Consider the following 19,632-nt stretch of genomic DNA (forward strand, 5'->3'; position numbering starts at 1 on the left):
CTCTCTTTTCTTCCATTAAGGATATATTCTTGGCATCACCCACATCATTTCTCTTTATCGTACCCTCAGATGAAGGCACAGACTTCTTTTTTTTTTAACATGTGCACTGACAACACACCTCGTTCTTACCTACCTCAATCCTTCTATTGCTGCAAAATTATCAGACCACTTATCCATCCAGCACTGGATCAGCAGAAATTTCTCCAAAATACGTATTGGAAAGAGTGAAGCCATTGTTTTCGGTTCCGATTCCAAATTCTGTTCCCAGATACTGACTCTATCCCTCTCCCAGGCAATAGCCTTAGAGATTAAGCCAGTCTGTTCACACCCGAAGTGACACATTTGACCCTGAGATAAGCTTCCAACCTCATATTCCTGCCATCACTGTGAGCGGTTTAGGTATTCCTGGACCTGGAATGGTCCATCTCACTAGCCTATCTCTGGCTAAGCTACCAAAGGAAGGAAATCTGTTTCTCTGTTAAGACACTGAATAGCTCTCACAAGAGGGAGGTTACTTTTCTGTGCCTTGAACAGTCAAACAGAATTTCAGTTACATTCTAATGGACAATATTTGGATACATCACTCATAACTAAACTCTCTACCTCTTTCGGTCATGGAACTTTGTCATTCAAGACTTCCTAAATGAGTGTCTAAGATCTAAAACTTATTGAAAGTAAAACTGTTCAGTTTATTTCCAGCGGTATTTTATAATAAAGCACTCTAAAAACATACAGAAGTGCAGAGTTAAAAATATAAATCACTTAACTGTCCTTTGTTATCTGCTAACAAACTAACTTCTCTAAGAGGAGGATACATCTAAACATGGCGAATCCTAAAGCATCTCATATCAATTTCTAATACATTTCTAAGAAGTTTAAAAGAAACATGCTTACAAAAGCCATGATGGTCTTTGTTTGACGAAGGAGGTTGAGGAACAGAACTTTGGCGCACGCTAAGCAGGAGAGAGAATGAGTACCGATTCTGTGAATCTGCTTGTCTTTTTATACATAAGACCATAAGACCATAAGACATAGGAGTGGAAGTAAAGCCATTCGGCCCATCGAGTCCACTCCACCATTCAATCATGGCTGATTTCAACTCCATTTACCCGCTCTCTCTCCATAGCCCTTAATTCCTCGAGAAATCAAGAATTTATCAACTTCTGTCTTAAAGACACTCAACGTCCCGGCCTCCACTGCCCTCTGTGGCAATGAATTCCACAGACCCACCACTCTCTGGCTGAAGAAATTTCTCATCATCTCTGTTCTAAAGTGACTCCCTTTTATTCTAAGGCTGTGCCCCCGGGCCCTAGTCTCCCCTGCTAATGGAAACAACTTCCCTACATCCACCCTATCTAAGCCATTCATTATCTTGTAAGTTTCTATTAGAGCTCCCCTCAACCTCCTAAACTCCAATGAATATAATCCCAGGATCCTCAGACGTTCATATTTCTTCTTATTTAGTATATGGCATTCCCTGTGTCTCATCTCCCCAACTCAGCAATTTCCTAAAGCCAAATGGCCAGGTTTGTGGTTTATCAACAATATGTGATTTAACGTTCTTAGTATCAGCAGGAGTGTCAGATGTTTATAATATGTGGTCGGACAGGGAGCTGTTAAAGACATATCTCCACTTTTGTTTATTTCTAATGTGTCAAGATTCTTAAAAAAAATAGATGTCCAGATAGCCACTATTACGAATGGCTTTATCTCAAGTGTCAAAAGCTATATAGTTAAACTTCCGGTGGCGGCTATGAGGGAGTAAGTCGCACATTTGGTGGCTCCCTCTCTGGCCGGACTTGTGGACCATTTCCCCCGACTTTTTTGCGATTTTGAGCACTGGCTTTGAAGGCGCAGACAATTTGGCACTGGATCCACACATTGGTGTATGGAACGAAGAACCCCAATGGATTGAAAAGGAAGAAATAAGAAGATTAGCAAGGGCTGGGTGGAGGTTGCGGCTGAAGACAATATGGCTGCTGTTCAAACCCCTGCTCCGACGGCCCAACCATCAATGGAGGAGCTGATGCAGGTCATCCAAGAGGGCTTTGCTCGGCAGAAACGGGACTGTCTTGATCCGATAAAGGAATTGAGCGATTGGCTGGAGCGCAGGCTGGATGCCCAGGATCGGACGATTCAGAAGCTGGAGAAAGCACTGGCGGACCAGGAGGAGCACCAAACGGTGGTTGAACTGGAGGTGGGGATGCTAAGGATCAGCAGAAAATGCTGCTGGAAAAGGTAGAAGACCTGGAGAATAGAGCTCACCAGCAGAACTTAAGAATTGTTGGTCTCCCGGAAGGGGCTGAGGGGGCTGATGCTGGCGTGTTTGTGGCAAGTATGTTTCAGAAGCTTCTGGGGGAGGGGGCTTTTCCCCGACCGTTGGAGGTGGACAGGGCGTACAGAGCAATGGCGAGGAAGCCTCGGCCAGGGGACCCCCCCCAAGGGCGATGGTGGTCCGGTTCCACAGGTTTTTGGACAGGGAGTGTGTTCTCCAGTGGGCCAACCTTACGCGGAGCTGCAAATGGGACAATAGCATATTGCGTGTCTATCAGGACCTGAGTGTGGAGGTGGCCAGAAGGAGGGCAGGCTTTAACCAAGTTAAGGCGATCCTGTTCAAGAAGAAGGTGAAATTTGGGCTGCTATACCCGGCGCGTCTTTGGGTTACGCACGAGGACCAGCACCATTATTTTGAGTCGCCCGAAGACGCGATGGGCTTTGCCAAGAAGAAAGGGCTGGTGCTGAACTGAGAACTTTTTGTTTTAAGTTGTAACTTTTTTGAGTGATGTTTATACGTTTTGATTGTCAGTTCTTTTCTGCATTTGAGTATGGTTGAAGATGGGGGAAGTAAAAGTTATTTGGTTTCTATGGGTTTTCGGTGTTTTTGTGGGGGTGACTTGTGGAGCTTTTTACTTTGTATTACTTGGATTTGCACTATTGGGGGGGGGGTTATTTGTGGGTTTTTCGTTTTGGGTTGTCATTTATGGTAATTGGGCGACTGTTTGGGGCCGGTTTGATGAGGGAAGTGATTTCGATGGGCAGGGGGGAGGGGAGTGGGAGACTTCTTGGCGCCGGAGGCGAGGGCCACCAGGCTAGCTGGGTGAGCTAGTCTACGGAAGCACAGAGGGGGGTGTGCATATGATTAATATATGGCAGGGGTTAGGTTACAAAGTGATGTTGCTGGGGAGGGGGGGGGGGGGGGGGGAGTTACTCTGCTGACGAGGGAGGGACTTAGGCTTTGGGACAGAGAGGAGGTCGGGGTGGGGGCTGCCAGGAGGCGGGCCGATGGAGACGCGGCGCATGGGCTGGAGGCGGGCTCAGGAAAGGGATGGCTGATCGGCGGAGAGGGGGGGGGCAAGGTGCCCCCCAACTGGGCGGATCACCTGGAATATCAAACGGTTGAATGGGCCGGTCAAGAGGGCACATGTGTTCGCGCATCTGAGGGCTCTGAAGGCGTACGTGGTAATGTTACAGGAGACACACCTGAAAGTGGCGGATGAAGTCAGGCTAAGGAAGAGTTGGGTCAGTCAGGTCCTTCATTCGGGGCTGGACACCATGGAGCTTGAACGTGGGCTTGTTGGCGGACGAGGCGGTGTGCGAGAGGCTGAGGAGGTGCATTCAGAACTACCTGCAGGTTAATGACATGGGGGACGTCTCAGCAGCGGTGGTCTGGGAAGCGCTGAAGGCAGTGGTGAGAAGGGAGCTGATTTTGATCCGGGCTCATAGGGACAGGACGGATAGGGCAGAAACGGACCGACTGGTTAAGGAGATCTTACAGATAGACAGGAGGTATGCGGTGACCCCGGGGCTGGAGCTCTAAGGGAACGTCGGAGGCTGCAGGCGGAGTTCGGGGTGCTGTCCACGGGTAAGGCAGTGGAGCAGCTTAGGAAGGCGAGGGGTGAACATGGGGAGAAGGCCAGCAAAATGCTGGCACAGCAGCTTAGGAAGAGGGAGGCGGCCAGGGAAATAGAGAGGGTGGTTGATGGGGATGGGAACTTGGTAGGGGAGCCGGCAGGGCTAAGCAGGGCGTTCAGGGACTTTTACAGTGGGCTCTATTGTTCGGAACCCCCCACGGGGCCTGAGGGGATGAGCTGCTTTTTGGACGGACTGACCTTTCCAAGGGTGGGTAGGGAGCTGGTAAATGGGCTGGGGGCCCCGATTAGGGCCGAAGAAATAGTTGAGGGCTTGAAGGCAATGCAGTCAGGTAAAGCCCAGGGTCCGGATGGGTATGCGGTGGATTTCGATAAGAAATTCTCGGGGATTTTAGGGCCGTTGCTGGTCAAGGTTTTCAATGAGGCGAGGGACAGAGGGGTGCTGCCTCCGACGATGGCACAGGCCACTATTTCGTTGATATTGAAGCGGGACAAGAACCCGGAGCTATGCGGGTCATCTAGGCCGATCTCACTGCTTAATGTGGATGAGAAGTTGCTGGCCAAAGTTTTGGCCTCAAGGATTGAAGATTGTGTGCCGGATGTGATTATGGAGGATCAAACCGGGTTTGTCAAGGGCAGGCAGTTGGTGGCCAATATAAGAAGGCTGCTTAATGTGATTATGATGCCCCCGGAGAGTAGGGAGGTTGAGGTAGTTGTCGAATGGATGCAGAAAAGGCGTTCGACCAGGTGGAGTGCGACTATCTATGGGAGGTGCTGGGATGATTTGGGTTCGGTAGGGGCTTTATAGACTGGGTCAGGCTGTTGTACCAGGCCCCGGAGGCTAAGGACGAATAGGACATCCTCGGACTATTTTAGACTGTACCGGCGGACAAGACAGGGGTGCCCCCTCTCCCCACTGCTGTTTGCGTTAGCTATAAGCCACTGGCAATTGCTCTGAGAGCTTCAAGGGCTGGTTGTGAAGGGGGGGGGGGGGACATATGGTCTCGCTGTACGCGGACGACCTACTCTTATACGTATCAGATCCAGGTTCAGGGATGGGTGAAATTATGGCGATTTTGGGGGAATTTGGCCGGTTTTCGGGATATAAACTGAATATGACAAAGAGTGAGATGTTTGTAGTCCAGGCGAGGGGTCAGGAGGGTCGGCTGGGGGAGCTACCGTTTAGGTTAGTGGGGGACAGTTTCAGGTACTTAGGGATACAAGTGGAGCGCGACTGGGACCGGTTACACAAGTTGAACTTGTCCCGTTTGGTTGAACAGATGAAGGGCAAGTTTCGGAGATGGGATGCGCTCCCACTGTCGCTGGCTGGGAGAGTGCAGACGGTCAAAATGACGGTCCTACCGAGATTTTTATTTGTAATTCAATGTCTCACAATTTTCATCCTTTTTTAAGAGTTAAGGTTTTAAGGTTAACAAAATCATCCTGGACTTTGTATGGGCGGGTAAGTCCCCGCAAGTGAAGAAGGTGATGCTCGAGCGGAATGGGAGGGAGGGGGGCTTGCCCTACCGAATTTCAGTAATTACTACTGGGCGGCTAACATAGCCATGATAAGGAAGTAGGTGGTGTCGGCGGGGTCGATTTGGGAGCGGATGGAAGCAGCACCAGCACCATGTAGGGGCACCAGTCTGGGGGCATTGATAACAGCACCTCTGCCGTTCCCGCCGGCGAGGTACTCCACCAGCCCCGTGGTGGTGGCGGCCTTGAGAATCTGGGGTCAGTGGAGGAGGTACGTTGGAGCAGTGGGAGCATCCCCAATATGTGACAATCACCGGTTTGCCCCAGGGAGCTTGGATGGGGGGTTTTGAGTATGGCGAAGGGCGGAAATTGAGAGGATGGGGGACCTGTTCTTAGAGGGGAGCTTCCCTAGCTTGAGGGCGCTGGAGGAGAAGTTTGGGTTGGCAAGGGGGAACAAATTTAGATATTTACAGGTGCAGGACTTTCTACGCAGGCAGGTTTCATCCTTCCCACTCCTGCCACTAAGGGGGATCCAGGATAGGGTAGTGTTTAGGAGATGGGTGGGAGAGGGGAGCGTCTCGGACATCTACAAAGAACTCATGGGGCCAGAGGAGACGCAGACCGAGGAGCTGAAGCGTAAGTGGGAGGAGGAGCTTGGTGGTGAGATGGAGGATGGCGTATGGGCGGACGCGTTAGGAAGGGTCAATGCAAACACAACATGCGCCAGGCTCAGCTTGATCGAATTCAAGGTGGTCCACCGGGCCCACATGACAGTGGCCCGGATGAGTAGATTCTTTGGGGTGGTGGACAGGTGTGTAAAATGTGCAGGTGGACCAGCGAAACATATACACATATTGGCGTGTCCAAAACTTCGGGGATATCGGCAGGGGTTTGCGGACGTCATGTCCAGAGTATTGAAAACAAAGGGTGGCAATGAGTCCAGAGGTGGCGATTTTTGGGGTGTCGGAACACCCGGGAATCCAGGAGGAGAAAGAGGCAGATGTTCTGGTCTTTGCTTCCCTGGTAGCCCGGAGACAGATTCTGCTGGCATGGAGGGACTCAAAGTCCCCGAAGTCGGAGACCTGGCTAGCTGACGTGGTGAGCTTTCTCGGCCTAGAAAAGATTACGTTCACCTTGAGAGGGTCAATGTTAGGGTTCGCCTGGAGGTGGCAACCATTCATCGACTTCTTCGTGGAAAATTAATCGTCAGTGGGGGGGTTAGGGTAGTGTAGATTAGCGGGTCAATTAGGCGGGTCTTGGCGGGATGGGAGTCAGTGATTGCACTATTTTCTTGTTCTTTGCACATTGTTTTTATACTGTTGTTGTTTGTAACGTCAAAAATACCTCATTCAAATTGTTTATTAAAAAAAAAGACAGGAGGTTTGCTTAACTAATTCTACTTGCTAACTCCATATACCTTCCCGCGCTCTGGCTTGTGGTTATAATTGTAGTGAGATAATTTGAAGAATTTGTGGGTCTGTCAACTCAAGGATCTTCCTTAGGCCCTGCATTTGTCTGAGGTGACAGCCGTTTAACGACTTCTTCGAGAAAAGTTAAGATGTCAGTTAGGGATGGGGGGATTTAAAATGGTGAGGCAGGGGAGCTGGGTAGTGGAGGGAGGGATGGTGGGGTTTTAGATATTTGGTTGAGTTTGTTATTGAGCCCTGTTGGCTTGTTTTGTTCTGTTATTATGTTTGTTGTGTGAATATATAAATGCCTCAATAAAATATATATATATATTTTTTTAAACTGCTATCAAGTGGCAATTACTCAGCAACAACCTGTTCACAGATCTCAGTTTTGGTTCCGCCAGGGTCACTCAGCTGCTGACCTCATTACAGCTTTGGTTCAAACATGGACAAAATAGTTGAATGTCAGAGGTGAGTTGAGAGTGACTGCCCTTGACATCAAGACAGCATTTGATCGAGTATGGCATCAAGGAGCCCCAGCTAAACTGGAGTAAATGGGAATCAGGAGGGAACCTTTTCGCTGGTTGGAGTCATACCTGGCACAAAGGAAGATGGTTGGGTTGGAGGTAAATGATCTCAGTTCCAGTACTTCATTGCAGTAGTTACTCAGGGTAGTGTCCTCGGCCTAACTATCTTCAGCAATGACCTTCTTCCATCATAAGCTCATAAGTGAGAATGTTCGCATATGACTGCACCATGTTCAGCACCATTCATGACCCCTCAGATACTGAAGCAGATCATGTCCAAATGCAGCTAGACCTGGACAATATTCAACCTTGGGCTGACAAGACAAGTAGCATTCATGCCACACAAGTGCCAGACAATGGCCATCTCCTATAAGAGGGGATCTAACCATCGCCCCTTGACATTCAATGGCATCACTCACTGATCCCCCACAATCAACATCCTGGGGTTACCATTGATCAGAAACTAAACTGGACTAGCCATATCAATACTATGGCTACCAGCGCAGGTCAAAGCCTAGGAATCCTATGGCGAGTAACTTAGCTCCTGACCCCACCCCCACCCCAAAGCCTGTCCACCACTTACAAGGCACAAGTGAGGAGTGTAATAGAATACTGTGGGTGTACGTACACATCAGGGACTGTAGCGGTTCAAGAAGGCAGCTCACCACCACCTTCTCAAGGGCATCTAGGGATGGGCAATAAATGCTGACCTTGCCAGTAATGCCCTCATCCCATAAATGATTTTTTTTTTAAACTCCTGGAATTCTACCCTCTGTATACTTTAGGTCATCCCAAACTCTGCTGCACAAGCCTTAACTTGCAGCAAGTCGATCTTCTTCTATGGGCAGTCCCTCAGGATCGAGGATAACTTGCTTCTATTCTCGCTCAATGGGTGCTCAAGTCTAATGCATGATCTGCAGACTCTGTCACAAGCAAAGGGTTTGGTGCTTCAACAATCGGGCAAATGAATCGGGCACCCTCTCCTACTTTGCCTCCATGTTTTTATTCTATTCAGGTATGCTTTAATGGCATTTCTAAAACAATTCCACTGTCCTCCTGGGAGTATCCTGCTGTGACTGAGTTCCAAGTGGAACAATTACTACAGCAATCTAGTATGAGGCAAGCCAACATGTCCCACCCAGAATTGCACCCCAATGCTAGGCATAACGACATGAGGGGGGATGCTGATTTTGGACTGCCTTTCTTGCCACCATAAGACCACAAGGTGTAGGAGCAGAATTAGGCCGTTTGCCCCATCGGGTCTGCTCCACTATTTGATCATGGTTGATAGTTTTCTCATCCCCATTCTCCTGCCTTCGCCCTGTAACCCCTGATCCCCTTATTAATCAAGAACCTATCTATCTCAATCTTAAAACACTCACTAACTTGGCTTCCATAGCCTTCTGCGGCAATGTGTTCCACAGATTCACCACCCTCTGGCTGAAGAAATTCTCCAGTTTTAAAGGATCGTCCCTCCAGTCTGAGGCTCTGCCCTTGGGTTCTAGTCTCTGCTCCTGGTGGAAACATCCTCTCCACATTCACTCTATCCAGGCCCATCAGTATTCTGTAAGTTTCAATGAGATCCCCCATCACCCTTCTAAACTCCATCAAGTCCAGGTCCACAGTCCTCAACCACCGTGGGCAGCACAGTAGCACAACTGGCTAGCACCGTGGCTTCACAGCGCCAGGGTCCCAGGTTTGATTCCCCACTGGGGTCACTGTCTGTGCGGAGTCTGCACGTTCTCCCAGTGTCTGCGTGGGTTTCCTCCGGGTGCTCCGGTTTCCTCCCACAGTCCAAAGATGTGCAGGTTAGGTGGATTGGCCATGCTAAATTGCCCTCAGTGTCCAAAAATATTAGATGGGGTTATTGGATTACAGGGATAGGGTGGAAGTGAGGGCTTAAGTGGGTCGGTGCAGACTCGATGGGCCGAATGGCCTCCTTCTGCACTGTATGTTCTATGTATTCCTCATATGACAAGCCCTTCATTCTCGGGATCATTCTTATGAACCTCATCTGGACCCCCTCCAAGGACAGCACATCCTTCCTTAGATACGGAGCCCAAAATTGCTCACAATATTCTGAAAGGGGTCTGACCAGAGCTTTATGCAGCCTTAGCAATACATCCTTACTCTTGTATTCTAGCCCTCACAAAATGAATACTAACATTGCATTTGCCTTCCTGCCAACTGAACCTGCATGTTAACCTGAAGAGAATCCTGAACCATGACTCCTACGTCCATTTGTGCTCCTGATTTCCAAAGCCTTTCTACATTTACAAAAATAGTCTATGTCTCTATTCTTCCTACCAAACTGTAGAACCTCACACTTTTGCCCATTGTATTCCATTTGCCACTTCTTTGTCCACTCTCCTAGCCTATCCAGGTCCTTCTGCAGCCCCCCTGCTTCCTCAACACAACCTGTCCCTCTACATATCTTTGTATAATTTGCAAACTTAGCAATAATACTCAGTTCCTTCCTTCAGATCATTAATATATATTGTGAATAGTTGTGATCCCAACACTGACCCCTGCAGAACACCTCTTGTCATTAGCTGCTATCCTGCAAAAGACCCCTTTATCCCCACTCTCTGCTTTCTGCCAGTAAGCCAATCCTTAATCCATGCCAGTACCTTGCCCCTAACATCATGGGCTCTCACCTTATTTAGCAGCCTCCTGTACGGCACCTTGTCAAAGGCCTCCAAATACATCACGTCCACTGGTTCTCCTTTGTCTAACTTCCTCGTTACCTCCTCAAAGAATTAATAGATTTGTTAGGCATGCCCTCCCATTGACGAAGCCATGCTGACTCAGCCCTGTTTCATCGTGCACTTTCACGTACGCCGCAATCTCATCCTTAATAATGGACTCTAAAATCTTGCCAATGACCGAAGTCAGGCTCACTGTTCTATAATTTCCTGTTTTCTGCCTCCTTCCCTTCTTAAACAGCGGTGTTACATTAGGCATTTCCAGTCCTCTAGGGCCCTCCCTGACTTGTGATTCCTGAAAGGTCACCACCAATGCCTCCACAATCTCCTCAGCTATCTCCTTCAGAACCTGGGGTGTAGTCCATCGGGATGGGTGATTTATCCACTTTCAGACCTTTCAGCCTCCCCAACACCTTTTTCTTAGTGCTGGCCACTTCACTCACACCTGCCCCCAAGTTCTGGTATGCCACTGGTGTCTTCCACCGTGAAGACTGATTAAAATATCTGTTCAGTTCCTCTGCCATTTCTTTGTTCCCTATTACTACTTCTCCAGCGGTCCAATGTCCACTCTTGCCTCTCTCCTACCTGTTATATATCGAAAAAACTCTTGCAATCTTCTTTTATATTACTAGCTAGCTTACATTCTATTTCATTTTCTCCCCCCCCCCCCCCCTCATTGCTTCTTTAGTTGTCCTCTGCTTGTTTTTAAAATGCTTTCCAATCTTCTGGCTTCCCACTAAGCCACTTTGTATGCTTTGTCTTTTGCTTTTATGCTGTCCCTCACTTTCCTCGTCAGCCATGGATGCCTCGTTCTCCCTCTAGCATGTTTCCTCCTCCTTGGACTGAATTTCTGTTATGCTTCCCGAATAACCCCCATAAACCCCTGCCATTGCTCTTCCACTGTCTTCCCTGTTAGGCTCCCCTTCTAATCAACTCTGACCACTTTCTCCCTCATGTCTTTGCAGTTACCTCTACTCAATTGTAATACTGTTATATCTGAGTCCAGCTTCTCCCTCTCAAACTGCAGGGTAAACTCTATCATATTGTGGTCCTTGCTCCCTAAGGGCTCCTTCACCTTAAGTTCCCTAATCAAGTCTGCCTCACTCCACATCACCAAATTCAGAATTGCCCGTTCCCTAGTAGGCTCTATCACAAGCTGCTCCAAACAAACATCTCATAGACATTCCAAATTCCTTTCCTTGGGATCTGCTACCAACCTGATTTTCCCAGTCCACCTTCCCATTGAAGTCCCCCATGATTATTGTAATATCGATGTGGAGATGCCAGTGTTGGACAGTAAGAAGTCTTACAATACCAGGTTAAAGTCGAACAGGTTTATTTGGAATCACTAGCTTTCAGAGCCTGGTTTATTTTCTGCCCCACATCCTGACAACTGCTAGGGGGTGTATAAATTCCTCAACTCTACCTACAGATTCTATACCTTCCGAATCGCTTCTTGGTATTGATTTAATTTCATTTCTTACTAACAAGGAAACCCCACCCCCTCTGCCCATCTGGTGTCCTTTTGATAGGAAACATATCCTTGGATATTTAGGACATTTATCCTTGTGTGCTACAGCTCATTTATATTGTTTTGTATACTACGTGCATTTAGGTACAGTACCTTTGGTCTTGCATTGACTGACCCCTTCTCATAGTTGTCCCCTTACCTGCTGTGCCTGAAGTTACATTCCTGCTGTTTTGGAGCATCATAATTCAAGTCTCTGAAGGATACAGAAGTGCAGGAATCATTGCTGCCTGGTAAACCATGACCTTAATCTGGGTTTGAGATCCTAGTCTCAAATACTCTTCCTCAGATGGTCAAAGGCTGAGCTGGCATACTAGAGGCTTTCATTTTTATGTTTGTCTTCATCGAGGGGAGGCTCCCATTTTCCAGCCGTAAACTCAACACAGTGGCAGCAGTGTGTACCATCTACAAGATGCACTGCAGGAACTCACCAAGGCTCCTTTGGCAGCACCTTCCAAATCCCTGACCTCTACCACCTAGAAAAACAAGGCTGCAGATGCATGGGAACACCACCACCTGCAAGTTCACCTGCAAGCCACATACCATCCTGACTTGGAAGTACCTCGCCGTTCCTTCAATGTCTCCAGGTCAAAAGCCTGGAACTCCCTCCCCAACAGCTCTATGGTTGTTCCAACACAACATGGGTTGCAGGGGCTTAAGAAGGCATCTCACCGCCACCTTCTCAAGGGCAATTACAGATTGACAATATATGCTGGTCTAGCCAGAGGTGCCCACATCCCATAAATGATTTTTTTTTAAATGTAGAATTATAAATTCCTGAAGTGGTGAATATATGGAACTCAAAAAATGGTGAATGTTGTGTCTGATGCAGTTGACAATAAAATCATTTCGATTCAATAAATTGGCTAAATGAATAATATAAAATGGTGTTGAACAATAGACAAAAGTAGTTAATAATTATCTTCAACATAAATAAACTTTATCCATTTTGTGATGATTTTACTATTATACTAAATCATACTGAATTATTAAAACGTAGTGAACATCTATCCATATAAAATTTAAAGTGACCAAAAATATTGCAGTCTTGGCTTAAGAAAACCTTCTGATGACACACCTTGTTTTGAAATTTGGTAACTGATGCTTTGATTCACCATGCTTAATACATTTCACTAAAATAAACAGTACATCATGCATGTACACAGTATTGATAGCTTAATTCTGGAATAGGCAGATCAAGCTTCTTGTATTTAGAAGTGGGAGATGGTTATCATATCAAGTTAAGAAAACGTAGATATTGGGTGCGATTTTCCCAAAAGAGAAGAAAGTCCCAAAGCAACTCACGTTGAATAAGGGGCCTGAACGGGGAAAGCGAGGCCAAGGCCACGTTTTGTACAGTGGGGATCTCTGCTCGCCGGAACTCCCCATTGTAGCGAGAGATTGGGACACCACTTTTAAATGGCTCAGAGGCCACCAAAGCGATCCCCTCCCTCCCTCCCCCCCCCCCCCCCACCCCCCCCCCCCCACCCCCCAGCCTGAACACCATGGGAGGGTCTTCCGGTTTTCATCGGCCAGATGCACTGTGGCACAGCGTTGCCGTTGGATCACACCCATTGTGCTACAATTATGGGACTTTACAAGACAGTTGTGTTTTAAAATATCTCCTTTAACTCAAAGTGAAACTGAATGTTCTGAATGCAGGAAGTCGCCATACTACACCTCAGTCCAAAGCCAGGCTCATATAATCTAGATGCCATGGGAAAAAAAAACTGAAACCTATCAAAATCAAGCAACAGTTTTTGCATGTTGACACAGAAAAGGGGCAACTGCTTTTGGATACAGAGACACCAAGATGGAGAGACAATGCAGCTACCATGAAGAGTAGGAAAGATTGTTTTTGTGTTAGCCACCAAGCAGGATGCTACCGAGAGCTGGTTCAGTTTGAAAAGAAGATGGAACAGAAGGGACCTTTGGAGATTTAAGGCTGTGATGGGTCTTATTTATGGAAACTGGATTGAAGAATGGACTGCCTTTCAAAGAACACCGTTAGTTATAGTCTGGAATGACAGGGAAAAGTGAGCCTGCTAAAAGCAGAGAATAACTAGGGACTTATAATTCTAATGCAACATTTCTCCCAGAAGTGCGGTGCACAGTAAAAGGAGTTGTAAGATATATCCCAATTGCATCAGTTAGCTCATGTAAAAGTAGCTTTTCTTTAGCTCCATATATTCATAGAATCATAGAATTTACAGTGCAGAAAGAGGCTATTCGGCCCATCGAGTCTGCACCGGCCCTTGGAAAGAGCACCCGACACAAGCCCACACCTCCACCCTATACCTGTAACCCCAACTACACCTTTTTGGACACGAAGGGCAATTTAGCATAGCCAATCCACCTAACCTGCACATCTTTGGACTGTGGGTTACCGGAGCACCCGGAGGAAACCCACGCAGACACAGGGAGAACGTGCAGACACCACACAGACAGTGACCCAAGCCGGGGATCGAACCTGGGACCCTGGAGCTGCGAAGCAACTGTGCTAACCACTGTGCTACCGTGCTGCCCACGGTTGTCTGATTAGTTGCCTGATAAGTAATGTTTGATTTAAGTTGATTGTAGTTTGTTTGTTGCAGTAAAGTCTGAAAATGTGAAATCTTGTTCTTTGGATTATTTCCATTTTTAAAGTTGATTTTCCGATTTGAAAACATATTCCTGTAAACAACTCAGTTAAATCCCGGAACATGAATATTTTTGACCTTCTGATTAGTGTTTTTACATTCATGAAGTTGCTAAATTACACATCATTACAATTTGCTCTCCTTATTGATCTATACAGTCAGTTCTCTGAAATAATCTAGTAGGCATGTTTCAACATTGTAAACATTGAGAATCAAGGGAGAAATAAATATAACATTATACAACATAGCAGGTGCACCGATTCCTTTTTTTCTGTTTTGGGAATAAATGTATCAAAGTTGCCATGGTCACGTGCCAGCTCAGAACCAACACAGGAGTTCATTTGGTTCAACCTGACCTTGCCTTATTTTATTATTTATGGGGTTTGGTTCATCAGAACCTCATTAGGCGGCTTGAAGAATTCAACCAGATTTCACAGAGACCCACCGAGACTACCCCACAGCATCTACAGTTTCAAAATCTCCACTAAATTTGCACGTTACCTTCCTGGATTAAACATCAGCTAGCATATAAATTTGGATGGGAATAGAATCGTCTTGTCCACACAAAGCTATGGCATTAGGCACATTTTTTACTAGAATTTATGTACTCTTAGACATTCAAACATATTTCTAAACATCAAACTAAAGCAAATAAATAGCTGTCATTTTGTTTACCAAGTAATTTGCTATTGTTTTCATAATCATATCGCCTTGATTACGTACTGGAAACCACATCAAGGGCATATAAATATCCTAGATTCTCTCATGCACATACACATTATACATGCAGTCACCGACAAATATTTAAAGCACCTTACCGACGAACGCCAAGAGGATTACTAGTACACAGATGAAAGCGCAGACACATGGAATAAGTATTAACAGCAGGAGGCGGAGGTGCTTGACTGATCCCAGCTTCTGAGGACAAGCATCCCCCATGTTGTCTTCATCTGTCCCCAACACCTGCTTCAGTTAGAAAGAAGGGAGGCATTAGTAAATTCAGCAATCCAGAAAGCTACAAGTTCATAAGCATCGAGTTCAATAAAAAAACTTAAGTACCACAGATATTTCGCGTGATTTGACACCAATCGCACAATTTTCAGTGACCCACACTTGGAGGACGAGATTCCAGTCGGTATTATTAGTGTTAAGCAAACAAAAATGGTGCTTTAATCGTTTGAACTGACAATTGTTCAGTAATTGTAAGTAAGATACAGGGAGGTGGAAAACCGCGCCAATGTTCTGTGCAGTGCGCAACATCGGCCACACAAAATCCAGTTCGAGATTGGGGGTGATTGTCGCGGTGTCGATGAAAACTGAGGGAAAAAGCCAGTTTGCAACCCTTCCCTGGACTTTTCCAGCTCTACACTGTCCTCTCTCTCTAGTTGCCGGTGGAGCTGACCACCCAATTCCAGGAACTTCTCCGGACGCGGCTCCCCGACACTGAAACTGATCAGAGTAAAGGTCCGAGCGCTCTTCCAGCTAATAAAGATACTGAACTTCTAATGACCTGCTCGAACGGACGATCTGATGAAGGAGCATGATTCGCTTTTCAACCCCAGTGAAAACAATATTTTTTGCCTCAATTCCCGAATAGGGCTCTCTCTCTCTCTCAGGCAACCGCCAGAGCATCAACTTGGAGCTCCCGCAGGGTCCTAAATGCCACTAGCCAACTTCTATGGGAGGCAGAATGGGACCTGGTTTCAGAAATCCAGCCTCGTCTCGACATTAACAAAAAAAGAGCCATGCGCTCGTTTAGTTCACTTCATCCACAAATGTTGTACACCGAATTATGTGATCTCGATTGCAGCTACATCTTTTAACATTCACCTAGAGATTGCAGATGTGAATTATGTTTAATAATTACATCTTTAAAGTGCCCATATTAAAGGCACAATTATTCACCACTGCGACATTATCTTTTGACCAGGAGCAAGGTAGAATATGCCAGGAATGTCTATGGCGTTAATTCTTCATACTCCATATTCCCTCTCCTAGCCTCACACCATCCTGATCCAATTGGAAACATATCGCCACTCCTTCAGTCACTGGGTGACAATCCTGGAGCTCCCTCCCTAACAGCACTGTGGGTGTACCTACTGTACACTGTACCTACCTGCTGTGGATTCAAATTAGGGATAGGCAATAAATATTGATCTTGCCAACAGCCGCCACATCCCAATAATTAATTTTAAAAGTCCAATTTCTGACTCCCGATTAAATAGCGACATTTCTTGCCTTCAGACTTTCGGGGCTACAGCAAAGTGTCAGGAATGTGGAATACGGCGCAAATTGCGGTACTTTTGATCTTTGAAGAATGATCTTTTACAGCCGTACATTGGAGAAGTCAAGTGGGACACCTCATGGTCAATGGAGCAGCCTACAACGACACTCACTCGGCTGCCAGTCCACCACACACGACTCCGGGGGAAGGACGGTGGAAGATCTCACACCACTGGACGAATAGAGTGACATTTACAGAGATACGCCCGGGGCAGAGAGGGAAAACAACAGGAAGTTGGGTCGAAAAAGTCCCGAGTGCGTTTATTTCAAACTGAGATTGAAGAAACAATTCTGATGAACGCCGCTTTCTTCGGGCAGACAGTAAGAGTGCCCGGGATTGGGATGTTGCTGGTTGATTAGGGCACAGTGAGGGAAAATACTTCAGCGAATGTGCATATTTATGGTTTTGAAGTCGCCAGTACTATGGAGGCAGAAATAAATTGACATTTTAAAGAGGCAAAGTTTCCACAAAAATAGAGATAACCTGGCCAAAATGGGAATTCAGAGAAACTGAAAACTTAAATTGTCACATCGGGTCTTGTTTTAAATCTGAAATTTATAGTAGGAGTCAAAACAGTCAGTGGAAATTCTATGACTGAAACCCTCGCTAAATATTTTACCAAACACTGTATCCAACCACATAGAACACAAGAAAGTAAGTTGAGGTTTGTTTTATTATTTTTAATGGGCGTTGTTTATCCAGTCGATTTCACCCCACTGTCCGATGTAAATTCAGATACACAAACATACAAAATAAAAGCCGATCTATTCGGCACATTTTTAAACAACATTTCGGTCTACTTACGTTCTTCCCCTCAACGAGCAGAGAGCACAAAAGTCGTTGAAGTGTAAGGCAAACCTGCACCCACCACCTGTTAACAGGACTGAACAATTCCTGACCAGAGGAATACACTCATTTACATTGAACCGCCTTATCCACCCCAACAAACCTTTACTTAATCGGGCTGACGATTTTCTGGGTCTGATGTATTTACATTGCAGAGTCTAAATGTGTGTCTAAACCTAACACTTCAGTTTGATCAATTCACTTCCATGTATCATTTGCATTTGATTCGGTTGCAGTTCCTTCCCAATCCAAGTGTCTACTAAACGTGCGCCTCCCAAGCGGGAAAAGCCAAGGCTGCTGGCACAACTCACCTTCTTTCAACAAACAACAAACCATTAAAACGCAACTAAAAAAAGTTAAGCCGTTTCATTCTCTGCTAACCCAACAAGCCTGCAGTAATTGTTCCCGTTGAATTGCGGTGGAACAATTGGTATTTTAGGAAAGTAAAACAGAGACACAGAACCCGAGGGCAAAGCAACCTGGAATTGTTCGTGGCGCGTGATGTGCCCCCTAGATTTGGCTCTTACCCCGGTGGCGCTGACTTGCTGGTACTGCTCCTCAGGCTTGAGGGCAGCGCATTGTTGCGCTGACAGCATTGCAAGATAGGCTGTATCCTGCGATCACCGGTTCCCTCTCCTCATTAGACTGCCTGAGAAGTCTCACTTGTACTCGCTTTCAATAGGCTCACGCTGAGCTCACACAATACTCGGCATTTCGGGACGTAAGAAAAACTAAACCCCTCCCGCAGCCCTGCATTGGCAGCGCCTTAAAGCAACACTACTCTGCAAAGGGCTGAACACTACTCAATGTAATTCAGGTACACCTCAGAGCAACAGGTTATGAAGTCTAACTGAATTGTCATTCGCAATTACATTCAGTTTAATTTTTCAATGGCTTACTCTAACAAAAAGCAAAATAAAGTATTTATTTTTATTCTTTCCAATTAAGGGGCAATTTTAGCGTGGCCAATCCATCTACCCTGCACATCTTTGGTTTGGGGGGGGGGGGGGGGGAGACGCACTCAGATACGGGCAGAATGTGCAAACTCCACACGGACAGTGACCCAGGGCCGGGATCGAACCTGGGCCCTGGGCGCCGTGAAAAGATAAGATAACGCGGGAAATGTTTCTGGAATCCAGAGCTATAGATGTTCAATGATGAATTCAAATCGAGAATGGTTTCTTGATTTGATAACTGAATATACACAACTCTAAGTGACTTCATGTTGCCTTTGTACATACACCTTCAGACAAATTAATATTTTTATTGGGTTAAAAAATAAAAAAGTGGTAACTGACGCAAATTCTGAAAAATTAGAGTGATTTACATTATTAATGTAAACTTTTATTCAGCGGGAGTGCTATCCTCTTGGAGACAGAATGTTGCGGGTTCAATATCTGCCCCAAAGACTTGAGCATTTAATTTAGACTGATTTGCAGTGCAGTACTGTTGCAACATTATCAGAGATGTAATTTCTTGGATAAGATATAATTTTCATGAGGTAACAGAGTATCAATGAGGGTAACACAGTTGATATGGTGTACATGGACTTCCAAATGGCATGTGATAAAGTGTGACACAGCAGCTTTGTCAGCAAAGATAAAGCCCTAGAGAATAAAAGGGACAGTAGCAGTATGGATATGAAATTGGTTGAGTGATAGGAAACAGGAAGTTGTCGTGAACAGTTGGTTTGCAGAAAGAAGTAGTTGGGGCTTCCCAGGAGTCAGTGATAGGACACCTACTTTTCCTGATATAAATTAATGACATGAACTTGGGTGCACAACTTAAGGTGACACAAAATTTGGAAGTATTGTGAATGGCAAAGGGAATAGTGATAACCTTCAGGAGGACAAAGACAGGTTGCTGGAATGGCCAAACTCATAGCTGGTTTAGGTCAGTGGGCTAGACAGCTGGTTTGTGATGCAGAACAAGGCCAGCAGCGCAGGTTCAATTCCCTTACCAGCTTACCCGAACAGGCGCCGGAATGTGGTGACTAGGAGCTTTTAACAGTAACTTCATACTTGTGACAATAAAAGGTTGTTATTATTACAAGTGGCAGATTAAATTTAATGTAGAAATGTGTGAAGTAATTCAGTTTGGTAGGAAGAACATGAAGGGACACAAGATAAAATAAAGGGTAAAGTTCTGAAGGATGTGCAGGAACAGAGATCACAAATCATTGAAGGTGACAGTGTAGACTGAAAAAGCAGTTAATAAAGCATTTGGAAATCTGAGGAGTTATAAATAAGGACACAGTGCACAAAAGCAAATTATGAAAAACCTGAATAAAACACTGGTTCAGCCTCAACTGGAGTGCTGTGTCCAGTTCTGGGTGCTCCACTACAGGAA

The 19,632-nt window shown here is 46.0% G+C and overlaps 1 protein-coding gene across 7 annotated transcripts in view; it reads right to left on the reverse strand.

Annotated features, from left to right (window-relative positions):
- Positions 1–17,963, reverse strand: part of corin (corin, serine peptidase) — a 420,139-nt gene extending 402,176 nt beyond the window's left edge. For 2 of the 7 annotated variants that reach the window (XM_072496714.1, XM_072496713.1), the window contains exons 1-2: positions 17,811–17,963; positions 14,972–15,119 (exon numbers count right to left, since the gene is read on the reverse strand). In XM_072496714.1, coding sequence (XP_072352815.1) covers positions 14,972–15,119; positions 17,811–17,879 — 217 coding nt within the window. In that variant the 5' untranslated portion in view covers positions 17,880–17,963. Of the gene's footprint in view, positions 1–14,971; positions 15,120–15,212; positions 15,624–15,663; positions 15,769–17,594; positions 17,612–17,810 lie in introns of those variants that run through there. The other 5 variants (XM_072496715.1, XM_072496717.1, XM_072496716.1 and 2 more) reach the window with 5 other exon arrangements.
- Positions 17,964–19,632: the final 1,669 nt, after the last annotated feature.

The sequence above is a fragment of the Scyliorhinus torazame genome, chromosome 3 (assembly GCF_047496885.1).
Source record: "Scyliorhinus torazame isolate Kashiwa2021f chromosome 3, sScyTor2.1, whole genome shotgun sequence".
In the NCBI taxonomy this organism is placed as follows: domain Eukaryota; kingdom Metazoa; phylum Chordata; class Chondrichthyes; order Carcharhiniformes; family Scyliorhinidae; genus Scyliorhinus; species Scyliorhinus torazame.